The sequence below is a fragment of the Mugil cephalus genome, chromosome 7, assembly GCF_022458985.1.
Source record: "Mugil cephalus isolate CIBA_MC_2020 chromosome 7, CIBA_Mcephalus_1.1, whole genome shotgun sequence".
In the NCBI taxonomy this organism is placed as follows: domain Eukaryota; kingdom Metazoa; phylum Chordata; class Actinopteri; order Mugiliformes; family Mugilidae; genus Mugil; species Mugil cephalus.
In genome coordinates this window covers 14,663,470-14,681,075 of record NC_061776.1, presented here as the reverse complement: position 1 = coordinate 14,681,075, position 17,606 = coordinate 14,663,470, and the positions used below count along the sequence as shown (strand labels likewise).

The window sequence follows — 17,606 nt, the reverse complement described above, 5'->3', positions numbered from 1 at the left end:
GGTTTCACATATGAACTATTATGTGCAGCTAACCTTGGTTTTCTCAAGTGAAGTGTCTCCAGCAAGAGACGCTTACCCAGTTAGGGCAGCAGAACTTACGAAACCATATTATCATTTATTGTTTGCAGATTGTTGCTTATGTACACATCCTGCACATTCCACTTAGGGTCTTTAGCATCCACTGCTAAAGGATCACTCAGATCATTCAGATGCTTTATTTAAGACAACATGCTAATGTTTGGGTCCGATCTACAGTCAAAACTTAACTGAAAAGAAAAGGTAGAAACCTGTCACATTTGAGTGGCTGAAAGCATATTAAATGTCAAATTATCATAGAAGTTAATCTCTAACAAAATACATTTTGTAAACTCTCCTTGTTGTTAGTACAAATCTTAAAGTAACAAGAGTTGTCACATGGATGCAGTATAGTAAAAAAAAAGTACAATACTTTTAAAGGGACATGAAAAGAAAATATGATCTGCTGTTCTTCAGTACATAATTCTATGTGAATGTATTATTTTGTTGAATCATCACTGGAGGTTTTCTGTGGCCACCAGGTCAATACACTTACAAAATCCTGAAGGAAACATCCGTCTTTTTTGGCGCTAAAAGCCCCAGCAGGGTCTGTCTGTTATATCTGCTTAGTGCCGAGCAGGTAATTTACAGTGTTTTTTAAAGCTTTTATCAGAAACCTCAGGCATTTCTGTACTTTTTTTTTGAAAAGACAAAAACAGATGCCAGAGCCTGAAATGTCAAAATGATACACGCAAAGAATTTAAATTAAAAGCTGACATTTTTACCAGCTAGAACAACTCTTAACATTGCTCTTAAACCATCTCTCTTCAGATGGGGCTGTTGGCTGAGGACATCGCATTTCACTCCAACATACCTGTGCCAGTGGATATAGCTGTGGCTGTGGTCTACTCTGTTTTTGGTGAGTTATTTCCGCCGAAATTCAAATCAATTTTGTCTACTTTATTAGTATTTCAAAAGAGACCAACAATTGAGTTAACAACACTGTCTGAGTTATTCATGAGTTCTGCTCAAGCTGAAATGAATCCCAGCAGGAAGCAAGATAGCATACTGTGAAGCCGTGCAAGCTTGAACTTTGAATTCTTCTTTTCGTTTTAACTGCGCTCTTGTTATTTATTTCATTTTCACATATTTACCACTGAGGAAAAAAAACTACAGTATTTACACATGTATTCATTTGTATTTCATGTATATACAGTACTGTGCAAAAGTTTTAGGCAGGTGTGGGAAAAGTGCTGTGAACTAAGAATACTGTGAAAAATATCAATAATGATTGCTTACTTTTATCTGTTTACAAAATGCAAAGAGACGCAGTGGTCGGCTAGGGAAACTTGGTGCAGCAGATGAAAAACACACACATCAAGCTTATTTTCCTTTGAAAATCAAAGATGCCCAGTAGTGCCATCAGCTGTGGGACAAAAAAGTGGGACCCAGGTACACCCATCTACTGTCTGGAGAAGTCTGGCCAGAAATCCACCTCTCTGACATGGAAACAAGGCCAAGAGACTCAAATATGCAAGGAGACATGGGAACTGGGGTGCAGAAAAATGGCAGCAGGTGCTCTGGACTGATGAGTCAAAATTTGAAATATTAGTCTGTAGCAGAAGGCAGTTTGTTCACTGAAAGGCTGGAGAGCGCTACAATAATGAGTGTCTGTAGGCAACAGTGTAGCATGGTGGAGGTTCCTTGCAAGTTTGGGGCTGCATTTCTGCAAATGGAGCTGGGGATTTGGTCAGGGTTAATGGCGTCCTCAATGCTGAGAAATACAGGCAGATACTTATCCATCATACCATACTTACCATCAAGGAGGCGTATGATTGGCCCCAAATTTATTCTGCGGTAGGACAAAATAATTCATTAAGAACTGTCTTCAGCGTAAAGAAGAACAAGAAGTCCTGGAAGTGACGGCACAGCCTCCACAGAGCCCTGATCTCAACATCATGGAGTGTGACTGGGATCACATGAAGAGACAGAAGGATCTGAGGAAGCCTACATCCACAGGAGATCTGTGGATAGTTCTCCAAGATGTTTGGAACGACCTAGCAGCCGAGTTCCTTCAAAAACTGTGTAAGTTGACCTAGAAGAACTGATGCTGTCTGGAAGGCAAAGGGTCGCCACACCAAATATTGATTTGATTTCAATTTCTCTTCTGCTCATTCACTGTGTTTCGTTAATTGATGAAAATAAACTATTACCTCTTCTATTTTTGAAACTGTTCTTAGTCTACAGTAATTTCCCCCCACACCTGCCTAAAACAGTTGCACAGTACTGTATGTATCCATACCAACTACATACCACTCATCCCTCAGTGTGCAGTTGTCACAATGACCCAGTGAAGCAGCTGTGCATGCATTTTACTGTGTGTGCTTAGCGGCCGCTGAACCAATTCTATAGCTGCGCCATGTGAAAAAAAGAAAAAGAAAAAGCCCACATTAACTTTCATCGCAGGCTTTGATCTCGGCGGTATTTCGCGGGCACGCTGTATCCTCTTCAGTCACAGTGCTTTTCAGAGAGGATCCAGCTATTATGCAGTGCAGTCATGTTCAGAAAGACACATGTTCAGAATAGCTGTTTTGTAGACCGTTAATTCAGTACTCATGTCATATTTGGTGACATCAGTTTATTGTTCACAATTTAATTATAGTGAAGATATGAGTATTTTTTTGAGTGTTTTTTTTATATATCTGTGTTGCATAGCACGTCTATGGCGTGACAAATTACGTAAAATGTGTAGTATACTGTACATTTCCTTTCTCTTCAGCAACATAAATTGGAATTGCAAAGCCGAGGCGTCCACCTATTTATGGAGCGCTTCGTCCAGAACAATACTGATATACGCAGCTCCTTTTTCACTCCTTTTTCATTCATATGTGCAATTTGAGTGGCCACTGAAACTGTATGTACAGTGTCATCAATCAAATCTGATAGTAAGTGAATTTTTTTACAGGAACAATTGTTCATTTTACAGTGCGTGCCTTTTTTGAGAAGATCAGTTCCACTCTCATGAAATTCAGTAGTATCACCAGCAACCAGCAGGCTTGGCTTTGAATGAAAATAGCAGCATGATGAAACAGCAAGCTTGCGTCAGCCTTTAGATACCAAACGCGTGTCAACGTGTACTCAAATGTGCATTACTTGCCTGATTATATCTCGAGCTGGAGCAGTAGCATGCTTTGTAGTTCATAAAGAACCGTATCTACCAACTTCCTTTCCATATACAGGACAATTAACCCAAACCACTTCCCTGAGATTAACATAACCCTAACATATCCAGCACGCGCTCCCATATTTATTTATTTATTTATTTTTTTAACAGGAGTATGTTCACTGTTCGGTAACAGCACCCTGCTCTACGTCTCCTACAAGAAGAAGCACCTTCTGAAGCCTGCCGAGTACTTCATCATCAACCTCGCTGTCAGTGACCTGGGCCTGACTCTTTCGCTCTACCCCATGGCGATAACTTCCAGTTTCTACCATAGGTACTAAACTACTGTAGAATTAATCAAAAGAAAAAGACACAGTGGCTGCTCTCACCACCCGAGAATGGGATACTTTCAAGTGTAACATGCTACGGGGGGAAGATGTTTATTGCTTCTAAATCAGACTCCCTTTCATATTTCATGGTTCATTTAACAATGTGGTTGGTTAGCAGCAGCGTGATTGCCTGTGAGTTCACAGATATGGAGCGCCACGCTCAAGCTCCTCTCTTCTTTTCCCTTTCTCAACTTCGTCCTCATTGATCTTTCGCCTGTCTCTGTTTTGCCCTGTCCTCTTCTCACACCCCCTCTGCCTCCCACACAGGTGGCTGTATGGGAAAGCAGTGTGCTCCGTGTACGCGTTTTGCGGCATGCTGTTTGGCATCTGCAGCCTGACCACACTGACTCTGCTGAGCGTGGTGTGCTTTGTCAAAGTATGTTATCCACTCTACGGTAAGTCCTCAAAGGAGCTGTGTTTGCTCAGTGAATCGGCACAGGATTATCCATCCCACCCCTAAGTGGCAGATTGTTGATTTATCTGTGAAAAGAGACAAAATGATAATCCCTCTTTGAAAGACTGCGCATTAGCCTTTCATTTTTTGACTGACAAATCAAGGGGCTTGCGCTCAATACGAATTACTTTGTTAATCCAGTGCAATTAGGTTGACTGTTTGGCCTCAAGAGGCATTTAAAGTGACATTATGCAACAATTTGAACTTAAAATAACCTTAAAATAGCTTCAGAAATATTACAATGGTGTGCTTGTTATAAGGAAAATATACTGTTTTTTGCTTATATTTTTCAGCGTCTTGCACTGCATATTTACTGAAACATTTAATGAGTTATCAATTCCTGTCAGGATGTCCATGTATTCTATACTAGGCTGACAGAACATCAGTCATCAGAGAAGAGAGGACTTACCTTTTTGCCTGTTGCTCCAGGCTTAGTTGACCCACAGTCACCTAAAGTTCACTAGCTCTCTAAACTAGCTCTACCTGAGCTAGTGTGACAATTATAAATCGAATTAACATTCCTTTAGCACTCTGGCTAATACAACTGCCAGCCTGCCTCTCGTAATGGTTAAAGACTACGCGTTCGGACACAAAAATACAACCACTGAAGTCTGCTTCACTTGCTTCTGTCTGAAATATGCCACTGTCGCAAATGCTGGTGATGTGGACATTTCTTTTGGAAAAGGACTCACCAGCTTCAGGATTGTGAAAAACAATTATTGTGTGAGAATCCATGTTTCCTCATATTCTTTGCTTAGATTTGTGAGTTACGTCACTTAGACAAGATATTTTTCTGTCTGAAGAGACATGATGTGTTCCCTTCATTGCACTGTGTGTTCTGCAGCAAAAAAAGAAAGAAAGAAAAATCCACAAAAACTCAAGTACACCACCACCAGTTTTAATCATTTCTTGAGAATCATCATGTTCATCATCAACGGACGATGAGGTTATTGTTGCCTTTGTCAACTGCCCAAGAAGAAGGTCGTGCTTTCATCAGTTACAGTTTGTTTGCCTTGATTCCTCAAACCCTGGTCAGAGTGAAGAGGATTTGTTTGGCCCCTATGCTTTCAATATGCAGAAAGGTTTTGTAGCAGAAAAGATTATGTTGTCAAACTGATGAGGGCATTGTATCCCGCTGTTTTGTTAAAATTCTTTGGTAAACCACTTTTCATGACCGTCCATCAATTTAAATGACTCAAATATGAGGAATACCTTTGAGGAAAGACCGTTTGAAAGACTACACCGCTAACCCTGCACTCTTTGGCTCACCTCCTTGTACAATGTTTGTACACATTGGGAGAAGCTGTCAGATGCGGTTATATCACACAATGTATGAACTAGAAGGTGGAATAAGAGAATCTAATTCCCCGTTCACATACCGTATAAAGCCATTTGCTTTTGTTATGGTTTGATTACGGTTGACCGCAAGAGGACATTCCAAGCTCCGTCTAACCACCCCAATTTTTTCTGAGTAAAACTCTCGGGTACTTGAGGGTTTTTGTGTTATACATATTAACATTACATGCTCTTTGGTTACCACAACTTGCTGCTGGCGTCTACCTGTGTGTACACTTCTTAAGAACATAAAGTTATTCACTTGTTGGGGCAACTCACTCAGAGAACCAGGGTTATCAAGCAGCCAGAAGATAACCATTACTAAATGCAGACAATGTAGTATTTTGAGGCAATTCAATAAATATTAACTGTGCCAGAGTCATTCATACACGTGAATATTAAAACACAAACTTAATCTGCATTCACAGGAAACAATTTCAGTTCTGTTCACTGCCGTCTGCTCATTGCCTGTGCGTGGGCATACGCCTTGTTGTTCGCCTGCTGCCCACTGGTCCACTGGGGGCAATACGGGCCAGAGCCTTACGGCACTGCCTGTTGCATTGACTGGCGCCTGTCTAATCAGCATACCACAGCACGCTCCTACACCGTGGTGCTGTTCGTCTTCTGCTACATCCTTCCTTGCTGTGTTATTTTGGCGTCCTACACGGGCATTCTGGTCACAGTGAACGCGTCCCGCAAGACTATGGAGCAGCACGCATCGAGGCAGACACACATGAGCAGCATCCAGACAATTATCGTTAAGGTAGGATAAATGTTTACAACTACTAATTCTTATTTAAAACATGGTAGGGAATAACTATTAAGTCATAACGTTGAGATGAGCTTTGCTGCGTCTCTTTTCACACTGACTTCAACATGACCGTGTGTCCATGTGATTACAAACCACATTAGAGTACCCTCAGAACGTAATTGTGTAAAATCTGAAACTTAACAAGGAACTACAACCCTTTTCTCACATCTGTAATTACTGGTACAAATCTGATCTCTATCCCCACTGCCAATCTGTCTTCATTTTAAAACAACTGATAGCAGTCGGTTAGTGTGGTTATGCAGATAGTGTGGTAATTGGATGGCCAGGGATCATGGGGTAACATATTAAAGCTCTCCTCCAGAGAGACAAGAGTCCTCTGGAGAGTCTTTTATTCCTCCATTTGTTGAAGAGGCTTTCAGTGACCTCAATAGATCCTCCGTGTGATGCAGCTTCTCATTAGTGGGAATTGGCTAGGGTTTTACTGTGATGGATGAGAAGCTGCTGCCGCCTTTGCTGCATCATCACCATATACTCCTCTCCATAAGAAAATCTTTTTTTTTAAAAAAAAGAAAAACAGTCGTCCTTGTAGACTATTGGTCAAATCTTTCAGTTTGGGAAGATAAATGATGATATTCACTCAGGACTAGTCTGGACAAGAAGTCCTTCCTAAGGCCAATTGATTGACAACTTGGTTCTTAATGGGAAAAGCAAAAGCAATACAAATACAAGTAAGGAAAAATAAAGGGATAAGAAAATCTACTTACCCTTCTCATTTTTGGAAGTGTAATTTCTTCGAATGTACAGGTATGTATTTTTAAATGTCAGTGTCAATTTTCTCCTTTCTTTATCTCTTTTCCACAAGCTAAGTGTCGCCGTCTGCATTGGTTTCATTGCGGCATGGAGCCCGTACGCCGTGGTGTCCATGTGGGCCGCCTTCGGAGACATTAAAAACATCCCTCCTCTTGCATTTGCCATGCCAGCCATGTTTGCCAAGTCCTCCACCATCTACAACCCGATCATCTACCTAACGCTGAGACCGAACTTCCGCAAGATAATGTGCGGAGACCTGGGGGCGCTATGCCATGCCTGTCTGAAGGGCTGTTTCTGCTTCCAGGAGCCGGCGAAGTGTTGCTCAAAGCCAAAGATCAGGGTCAGGCTTCGCACTTTCCACAGGCAGACCATGCAGTTCCCTTCGTCCGACTCCTGCACTCATCCGCAAAGAGCGGCATTAAAGGATCACAGCTGCGAGAGGTGCAAGGATGCGTTTGAGTGCTTCCGACACTACCCTCAAATGTGTGGGGTTACTAACCTGGCAGCCAATGAAGACTCATCAAAGGACCTAGACAGTCCAGTGTCATCAATACATAAGCGGGAGGATGAATGTGCGTGCCCTAGGAAATCCCTGATTGCTGCACTTTGCGCAAAAAGGACTTCAGACACGGACAACTTCCATATTAATTTAGAGATGGTTCCAGGGCACGCAAAAGTGGCTTGGCCTTGATGTTTATTAATATTATTTATATTGTTCACAGAATATTTCCGAACACATTTGCAGGTTTTGTTGTTTAAGATGTGCAGTTACTTCTATTTTATATTATGTTTTCAGGAAATCCAGGTCAGGGATACATAATCGACATACTCGACAAGTGTTGGGGCACCAGCCATTCTTCTTCTGCTTCCCTTTATGGGCCTGCGGTGCATTGTTTCGGCTAATGTGATAGAAGACAGAATGGCAGAATGAACCAGGCAGCAGGCAATTTCCAGATTCCTTTTCAAGTGATTTGTCAAATAAGTCTATGCTGCAATGACTTAGTGAGTTTACAGTGCAAAAACTCCACAATATGTACTGTATATATATATATAAGTTGTCTTTCTAATATTTGCACTTGAATTATCTCTGAAGTCTTATTTTTGGCCTTTGGGGCTTGTTGGACCCCTGTGTGTGTTGTTACATGGGTTTAAAATGGATAGTTTGGGGTTTTTCCACAACTCAATTAATTATTAGCACCAGTCCTCCTTCGCCTATTTCTGATGCTTTGAAAATCGTCAGTCTCCCCCGGCTACAATTTTAGGTGCTGGTCCTAATTTTAACATGACTTAATTTGAGTTAAAATACCAGATTGGTCAAGTTAAATGAAGAGACACTAAGAGGTGTCTATTTTTACTACTGAAAAAGTCTCAGACTTATAATAGTACTGTATATTATATTTAACGTATTGCTCCTGTGACTAAGAATACCACAAGTTAAGCTGGCATACTGCATTTGTGATAAATCCTGTGCAAATACGAATGGGCCTTATTAGCTGCTTAATGTTATTTATTTCTTTTTTAAAAAAAACTTATTTGACACTGCTAGTGTCAGTAAACCTGAGTTTGACCTCTGGAAATTGAAATCTGGACTTGACTTGTGTTAATTCAAGTTCTTGCCAAATTAGTTAGTTAATAGCAATTTTAAGTGAACCAGCAATGACAGACTAAAGTTTGTACGAGTGTGGCAAAGCCTATGGCAGGGAAACAGGGGTTATACATGTAACCACAGTTCTGTGACTGTCTCAGATGGTCAGGAAGTATGAAATAAAATCCAAGAAATGTTTCTGGTGCTTCAGAGGAAAAAAAGGACATTGCTTACAGAGGAAGGATTATGATCAACAAAGAAAGTAAACCAGAACAGACAAGTTTCCTCATTGGACAGTGCTAAACAAAGAGAAAGAAGCTGTTAACTGACTTGCCAAACATTACAACTATACAGGGTGATATTGCATTACAGCTTTTATACTTATTATTATGCAGATCAGCCATAACATTATGACCAAAATGGTCAAAATCACTGGTCAACTGAGTGAGACTGGTAATCTCATTATCATGTTATCAGTTCAAGTGAACTTTAGCCCCCAAGGCTGATGTACTAGAAGTAGTATTAATGGACAAAAAGATTTTGATGGGGGCCAAATGTTGGTGGCTAGACAACTGGGTCAGAGCATCTCCAAGACAAGCAGCTCTTGTGTGGTGTTCCTGATCTGAGGGGATCAGTACCTAAGGAAGAAGAGGCAATGAACCTGTAACAGGGTCACGGACAGCCAAGGCTCACTGTGTCCTAGTATGATCCTTTTGAATATTTTGCGACGACGTTTTCCTTGTTCCTTTTCTTGTTTTACTTTCTGTTTGTCCCCTTTGACTGTTAGTTTGGTTGCTCCGTCCTCATTAGTTTCACTCGTGTCTCGTTAGCCCCTCTGCCCATGTGTATATATAGCCCCGCCCTTTCCCTTTGTTCTCTGCCAAGTCATCTGTTTTGCTACCTCTGTGATGTTACCCGTGTTTGCCCCACACTTGTGCTCCCTCATGTTCTTGTTTTCCCGACTTCTCGTCTTGGTCATTAATTATTTTTGAAGCTTTATTTTTTTTTTCCAGCAGCGTCTTTTGTTCCCTGGCTTGTGAGCTAAATAATTTTGTTTTCAACTACCGTGTGCCCTTTTGTGCCCTGCTTTGTGGTCCCACTCACCGTGACATAACGATGCAAGTGGGCAACAGACGAGCTGGTCGACTGTCGAAAGCACCACCAATGGGCACATCATAACTGGACCACGGAGCAATGGAAGAAGGCGGTCTGGTCTGATAAGTTTTCTTTTACATCACATTGGTGGTATATTGGTGGTATATGTTGCTTAGTTTAGGACGACATAGCACCTGGGTGCAAGGAGTACGCTGTCATTGCCATGGAGGTATGGTTGGTCTGCAGCAGTGTTCAGGTGGTGTTGCATATCAAATGCCAGGATCCAGACATCACAGGACGCCCTCAGAAGGCCCATGTCCATTCACTGTTTAATATTGGGAAGGTGGTTTTAATGTTGTGGCTGGTTGGCACATATTGATCCAGTTCTTATACAGTAGTCATTTTAGAATTTGTTGTGAAAGGAGTGTAATACGTGGCATCCTTAACGCTGGGGACTCTTTATTTCGCAGGAAAAACTACATGACAACGGAGAGCCATATCATTTCTAACGCTTCTCAAACATAATTTACTATGCTGGCCCACTTATTGTTTACACGTGATAACTGCAGGTATATAGTCGATGGTGCTTGATGAAATTTCCGTGTAAATGCTGTTCAGAATACTGTTGTATAACACTATTAACATGGTGCATTAGTCTAGTCTCATCAAGTCAGTCTTAAATATGTGTACATTTAAAAAAAAAAAAAAAGAATTTTTTTTTTGTTTCCTACAATATCATAGTTATTTAAAGTCAAATCAAATGATCCCAATTATGCTGTTGTAGATAAATTCATTCACTGGTGGCTTGAGTAACAGTTGTGACGTGTAAATCCATAGTAAAATAAAGAAAACGTTTGAACGGGATCTGCAGTCGCTCAGGACCAAATCTATATTTGACAGAAGCTCAAGTAGCTTTAATCTGCTTCAGCTGAACCTCATCTTCATCTAGATGAAAATAAGGACTTTTTTTAATCATTTTTTAACAAATTTTCCCGAGACCTTTTAGCTGATTAAAAGTACCTAATTAGATTTTGTCCGTTTCTCCACATGGTGCCATTAAAACATCGCCCCTAAATCTGATAGAGAATGGACATAATCACAGTTAAGAAGTCCTGCATTTGTGTCTCAGAATATTAATCCTTTGTGGAATAAAGGATTCATTTTCTTCTGTTTGCTTAATACTGATTATTATGTCACTCACCAAGGAGAGGGGGGGTCTGTTTGATTTGCAAAATGACACTAACGTTCCATCTGTAACAGATTAAAAGACCCATAAAAATGTGATTTCACTCTTCCTGTTTTGAGCTTTTTTTCAGTCATTGGTAACTCTTATGTATTTAGAACTAAACTACATGTCAAGCAGTCTATAGTCTATTTTGCGGTTGTAGCTTAAATTCACAAAAACAAACTTGTTAATGTGCGTCTCTTGTTGGACACTGACTTTCATCTATGTTTTCAGATATATAATCTAATGTGAGTTGACACTATGAGTAGGAGAAAAGCAAAAAGTTTAGGTAGAAATGCTGAGCAGGAAACAACTTTCAGCATCAACTGATTAAGTCGTTTTCTGTGAAATACGAAAAGAATGAAAGGCACATTGTTAAAGACCATTTTAAAAATGAATGTACATTTTATTCTGAAAGCCAAAATGCCATTCGAGATGGAAGTTTCATAAGGCACGGGCATACGTGGTGTGTCGCATTGTCAAGTAAAACAGCTTTCTCTAATGATTACAATAAGACAACATATGTGAAAAAAGTATTTTGTAACCCTAAAAGCTTTGGTACATCACAGCGGCTCATTACAGCGAGTCCACACAGGGACAACAGTCAAACGAATCAATTCATTATTTCATACTTCCATTTCCTGTAATTTGGTAAAATCACATTTATGGCAAAACATAACCGGCAGCAGTTCAAGGAGTTTGACTTCTTTGTGACTGCACACTCTTGACTTTAATACTCCACCACAGGGTTTTTCTAACTGTTTGTGGACTGGCGTCATTACATACAACAAACCATCTTACAATCATTTAACGTGGGTTCCTTAGACTGTTAAAGCTACCCTCACCCCCAAACAAAAGGACCATCAGAGAAAACAAATGTCACAAATACTATGATTCAAACATTTTCCTCAATATTTCTTAATCTTCATGTCAGAAGCTGAGAGAGGGTTTTATTTCTGTGAAAGAGTTACAAAAATAATACCCTATCTCAGCTTCTGACATGAAGATTAAGATATTTCTGTGAAAGAATTACAGAAATGCACCATAATTAGAAAAATCTGAATGTTATTGAGCATGTTAATGACTCCTGCTCATGAAGGCAACACTGACAGAAAAAGTGATAAAGTGATTCTCCAGATGTATGGCTATCACAGTCTCCTTGAGACTGATGCAGACACTTGACAGTGGCCTCTTTCATAACTGTGATACATCTGAACTATGTCAGAAGTAAAAACCGTTTAGAAATATCTGGCCAAGCAAGATATTATTTCGGACAAAAATGCATACGAGCCTTGAGAAGTTGACTTTTCTATAGGACAATTTTCTAGTCGCGTCTACTGTATCATTGTGTAACCAAGACGATATCATAAAGCCTTAGCACATAAAACTAAAACTCATCCTTTGTGCTGGCGTTCAGAAGAACACTTCAGAAAACGTGGCTGAGAATGCTATAGAGAGTGAGGCACGTATGTTGAGTTACAGAGGTTTGCGGCATCTAGACAGAAGAGCCGCACTGGTCAAGTATTTTCTGGATAACCTCGACCTTTATGTTTCCAACCAGAGCTCGGCAAAGCTTCCCGATCGTACAGCCGATGCAGCCCTCCTTCATTTTCCAGCGCTCCAGCATCTGGTGCACCATCTCCGGCAGACCGTCGCGTTGGTAGTCATGCACTATGACCTCTATCTCCACATTGGTCAGGCCGAGGCCCCGAGCGCAGCGCTTCCAGTTGGCCCCGATGTTGTCCCTCAGCAGATCCAGGTGCACTTCAGTCACAGCGTGGTCCTCTACACGAAACAAAAGAGAAATGAATTGGGGAGCGCTACGCAAGAGGCCAGTTGTTAAACAAATGAGAAGCAGTTTCCTGATAGAAAACCTCTGTTATCACGACAACTGTCGACTGCATTTAACACCGTCAGCGATTAATGAATGTGGTGCCCAAGCGTCTTCTTCCTCTTCTGTTTTAGTGGCCAGAAATCAAAGGAGGAGAAGAGGAACTAAAGTCTTGACTAAACAGGCCTGCTGCGTGGAAGCACTTTATAGTAAAAAAAATTAGGTCAGTCAGGCAGCAATTTGGAAGGTAGTAGCATTATTCATTCATTATTCAATACTACCCACTTGATTTGTCACAGATAAAAAAAACTGAATGCACCGAAGCAGCAACAAACACTGTTTTTTTTAAAAACAAAAGTTTCCTGAAGACAAAGTCAAAATGGAGGTTTATGGAGTTTACGCCCCATTTCTCCATTTCTGTAGTACAGAATACAGGTTTTCTGGAGCCAAGGTACGAACTACCCTCTCCTCGCTACTTTAGCTTTGACGGCTCTGTTTCTTGGACTTAGTACAGTTGGACGGTGCACACGTGATTTTGGAGAATACAAGGAAGATAAGAAAAGCCTTTATGAATCTCTAGGGGAGGACAGTTGGTTTATTTAAGATTAGATTCAGGCAAAGATCATATCGGAGACGCAAAAACACCGGATCGAGACGTCGCTACTTTAAAGCTTCTAAACTCTTTATAACAAGAAATTCTGTACAGAGATCTGGGAAATTTCCAACACGTCAGCAGACAAATCACAGACACACTATTGCTATCTGTTGGATGGGAAAAATGTTTTGGTTTACCATATTTCAGAATGCCTTCTTGGATGGGGGAGCTAGCTGGGCCGTTAGCAGACAGAGTCGACAGGCAGGAGTCGTAACCTCTGATACTCATGGTGTTGTTGCTTCCGATTTGGATCCCGCTGGCATTCTGGATGTAAAGGGACGCTGGAACGAAGCACAGGCGACAGCGTGCCGTGAACACTTCGGGCGCTTAGATTGAAAATTTACTGGGCGTGTGTCGCACGTACCTGGATCCTGTAGCGGGCCGCTTTTTGAATTGGTCAAAAGACGCCCTTGAGCCATGTCAGGGGCGGATGTATCGGAGACCGGGTACGCCGGCCAAGACTGCTGCCGGTCAAGGTGGGAATGTGGATGGAGCTGGTTGAACTGGGACAGGGAAGGCGAGCTGGCAGACATCCCCAAATAGGACGGCATAGGTAAGGCGGGATTCACAGAATCATTGAAATCCGAAGCGGGGCGGTACCTAGTCTCCTCCTGGCTGGAGGGCTGCACGTATGCGTCAGCTTTCCCCCAGGAATGGACTGAGGATCTCTCTTGTTCTGGGTGCCTCACACTGTAGTCTGTGAAAGGGCTTTGCAGGAAAGGGTTTGAGCAATGGTAGCTGTTGGCGGCGTCGTACTGGTGCTCGCAATTGTAGCTGCCGTGTTTGTGGTAGTGCAGCTCCCGATCCAGTTTCTCCTCCAACACCGAAGCTGGATTTGCCCTCGCGTCCGTCTGAATGAGCCCCGCAGGCGCTTCGAAATGAATGCCGTTCAGGTCCTCGATGCTGGCTTCAACCGGCTCGGGTATACTTCTTTCCGAACTCACCAAAGGAGCCGGGGAGTCTGTAAAGTGAGGAGATTAAAGCGGTAACTGCTGCTCAATCAAAGATTTTGTGACATTTGATGCAGTGCAGTAGTGGAAAGGACAACATCAGAGCGTGCAAAGTGCGTCCAGGTGACCAACCGTGCGGACTTTCGAAAGAAGAATCAGGCGTCACCGTCAAGGATTTCATCATCTCAACGAGTTCGTGCGGGCCTTCGTATGATTTCTGCATAAAAGTCAAAGAGAATATTTCAGTTCACTGCCTTTTCTCATTCTAAGGATCACCATGTAAAATCGTAAAGTGAGGTGAAGTGAAGTGAAGTGAAGTATTTATATATATATATATACCCTCAGTTTAAGTACATCTTCCGCAACTTGTGGTTCCAGCTTCTCTGTGTAGAAAGGGAGGAAGTGGTTGTAACTCTCTGCAAGATGTGGGAAAAAGAAAAAGCAAATGAGGCACATCCAATAATTAAACTTTGGGTTAATCAGATTTTGCGAGCACTGGGGAAAAAAACAACAACAACAAATCTCTTGACATGATACATTTAAAGCATACCTTTAAACGTTGGCCGTTTCTCTGGATCACGATCCCAGCATCTCTTCATAAGGTGGACTATCTCTGCAGGTGTGTCGCCTGGAATGAGGTCCTCTGCCGGCCGGTCGCCCTTACGAACACACTGGCTGAGCTGCTCTTCACTCCTTGCATCTGGGCAAACAAAACAAAAAAAAAAAATTCAACGTCTGCACGACTGTGACTCACTGTTTCGCTGTGAATGGAAATATTTTGCCTATCAGTCAGGCCGTGGTTTTCTCATGCAGCCTCACTTTCATATGGCTCCTTCCCCGTGAGAACGACCCACAGCACGATCGCAAAACTGTACACGTCGGACTTCTCGGTGGAGACCGCGTGTATGCTCTCCAGGTGCTCTGGAGCCATGTAGCTTAGTGTGCCGGCCCCTCTGGCCCCGGCTGTTTCGCCCTTACGGCTCTTCCTTCGAGACTCCTGCTTCGTCAGTTTGCTCCACGTCTGGCAGGTGGCCAGGCCGAGGTCTGCAATCTTAAAAAAAAAAAAAAAAAAAAAAAAAAGAACATGACTGGAAACGAATGCTCTCAGGATGATAAATGTGGCCTCCGAGTGTAATATACCTTGATGTGAAAATCTTTATCCACTAAAATGTTTTCAGGCTTGATGTCCTTGTGTATGACATGCCGTTCTGTGAGGTACACCATGCCTTCCAAAATCTCTAAGATGATCCTCCCCTTGATGGATACAGGCACGTTGACCTAAAAGCATGGGAAATTGAGTCCATTAATCTCTCGGTTCATTTTAAACCCCCCCCTAATTTGAGTTATTCAAGGTCACTCAAACACAGGCGTCATGGACGGGAATAACAGAAAAATGTTGTGTGTTTTATGAATGAATCATTAGTTTTTTGTTTTTTTTGTCAGAGTGACCACAGGTTTTAAATGTACTGACCGTCTCCAGCATGACCAACAGGTTGCCTCTGGGGATGAGCTCCATGACTAAAGAGCAGTCTCTGTCCTCCATGATGACGCCAAGCAACTTGACCACTCGTTCATGGTTCAGGCTGGCCATGATGTTGCCCTCCTCGAGAAGCGACCGCTTATTCTCTCTGGGAAAAACGAGAGAATGTCGTGAAAGGCTGACACAGGACGGCTATATTGCAGGCTTGCGGGCGTGAGACAGATGTGGACAGATCAGACACCCTGGACGCTGACATACCTAGGGCTAAGTGAGAGTCACCATTTAACCTAAGATGCATGTCTTTGGAATGTGGGAGGAATCAAACTCCACGCAGGATGGCCTCAGCAGGAAAGAACCCTTCTTACTGCGAGGCGTCAGTGTTAACCACTACTATTTTTATTATTATTTATTTATGGCGAATATGGACACTTTCGGGGAGGGTGAACTGATCACTGACCCAATTGCAATTTTATTTTTAAAGCGATGTCTGCAAAATTACAACGTAAGAAAAAAAAGTTACCGCAGATGTTGGTCAGACATCCGCATTTTGGAGGAACCACATCCCTCTTTCCTACCCGTGATCAGGAACTGATAAAAACACAGAAATGTCTGTCTGCTGCACAGATTGGTTTACTACCAGCACTAGGCTCGCAGAGCCGTTCTTTTGCACAGCGTGCGTCCGCATATATGTCACTGTGACACGGATTTGTAATGCGAAACCTCAACGATGTCCCACTGTGCTGCGCGAGGAGCATCTCTGTGGACACATGATTCAAGTTATCATTAGGCCGAGGGGGAAACCCCAGCACGGTCCGCACACAGTATCAAACACACGGAGCACTTACTCGTTTCGAAGGGGGCCTGTGTACATTGTCTTCAAAACCACCTGGCCCAGAGTTACATGGTAGCAAAGATAAACTTCTCCAAATCCTCCGTAGTCCAGCGGCTCCTTCATGATGAGATCCGTCGACCTCATTTGAAGCGAGTACTGCTGTGACGCTGCGGCCATCCCTGGAAAGAAGTTAAACTTTAACATAAAGAAAAACGAAACAACAACAACCACAGAGACAATGCAGCTCATACGCGCCCATAACACATTTAAACTGTTAAACAGTAACACAAATAACCAGAGGAGACTAAATGAATGGCAGAAGCGGCGAGTTAACCATCCGTAACAGCCAAAACACTGCTGACAGCCTCGGGAAGGTAAGCTAACACCTCACATACACGCAAAACTTTCCGCAACAAAACAAAATTTCGCTCTCGTGACCAAACTCGCAACCGGATGAGAACGACAACACCGGACACAACAACCGGCTCCTGATATCAAATAAAACTGGAGTGTGACTGTTACCGAAAAGGACTCTGAAATCCTCGTAGAGCACTTTATTTTTTGTATTTCCGGGATATTCTTGACGCTCTCGTGCAAAAGTGAAAGAGCCGGAAAAACTACAAACAGGCTTAAAAGTCGATAACAGATAACAGAAAAAGGATGGCTAATCAATTCAGAGTCGTTGTATCCTAAACGCTTAAAGATAAGATAAATAAATTATATTTTTTGGTTGATTGAAAAACTATGAAGATAAAAAATAGTTAATATAAAATAAAACAAAACATTTAAACATAAGATACAGAATATTCGAATAGTAGTGGGAGGAAGTAGTAGTAGTACTCCCACGCCTTCTCCAAGTCTAAATATATCTAGACGCTAGACGCGATGCCTGATACTTATACAACTTATACGACAACGACAACCCTTCGTTTTGTTGAATTCTAATGGTAATTTTTAGGTGTAAAATTCCTCTAAACTTTGAACATTGAAAATCTTGGAGTGGGACATTGCTGCC

The 17,606-nt window shown here is 42.0% G+C and overlaps 2 protein-coding genes across 3 annotated transcripts; one reads left to right on the top strand and one right to left on the bottom strand.

Annotated features, from left to right (window-relative positions):
* Positions 1-846: 846 nt before the first annotated feature.
* Positions 847-7,956, top strand: opn7a (opsin 7, group member a). Its single transcript, XM_047590183.1, has 5 exons — positions 847-934; positions 3,350-3,512; positions 3,835-3,962; positions 5,785-6,119; positions 6,991-7,956. The coding sequence occupies exons 1-5, from the start codon at positions 847-849 to the stop codon at positions 7,627-7,629; spliced, it is 1,353 nt and encodes a 450-aa protein (XP_047446139.1). The 3' UTR covers positions 7,630-7,956.
* Positions 7,957-11,233: 3,277 nt separating this feature from the next.
* On the bottom strand, positions 11,234-17,203 carry ripk1l (receptor (TNFRSF)-interacting serine-threonine kinase 1, like). 2 transcript variants are annotated; one of them, XM_047590321.1, is made up of 11 exons: positions 17,114-17,203; positions 16,605-16,770; positions 15,751-15,907; positions 15,420-15,557; positions 15,099-15,330; positions 14,830-14,979; positions 14,619-14,695; positions 14,412-14,496; positions 13,694-14,290; positions 13,467-13,610; positions 11,234-12,628 (listed from the first exon to the last, which is right to left on the bottom strand). In XM_047590321.1, the coding sequence occupies exons 2-11, from the start codon at positions 16,766-16,768 to the stop codon at positions 12,339-12,341; spliced, it is 2,034 nt and encodes a 677-aa protein (XP_047446277.1). In that variant the 5' UTR covers positions 16,769-16,770; positions 17,114-17,203; the 3' UTR covers positions 11,234-12,338. The 2 variants fall into 2 exon arrangements, with proteins under 2 accessions (XP_047446277.1, XP_047446276.1); XM_047590320.1 differs by lacking the exon at positions 17,114-17,203 and having other exon boundaries at positions 16,605-17,075.
* Positions 17,204-17,606: the final 403 nt, after the last annotated feature.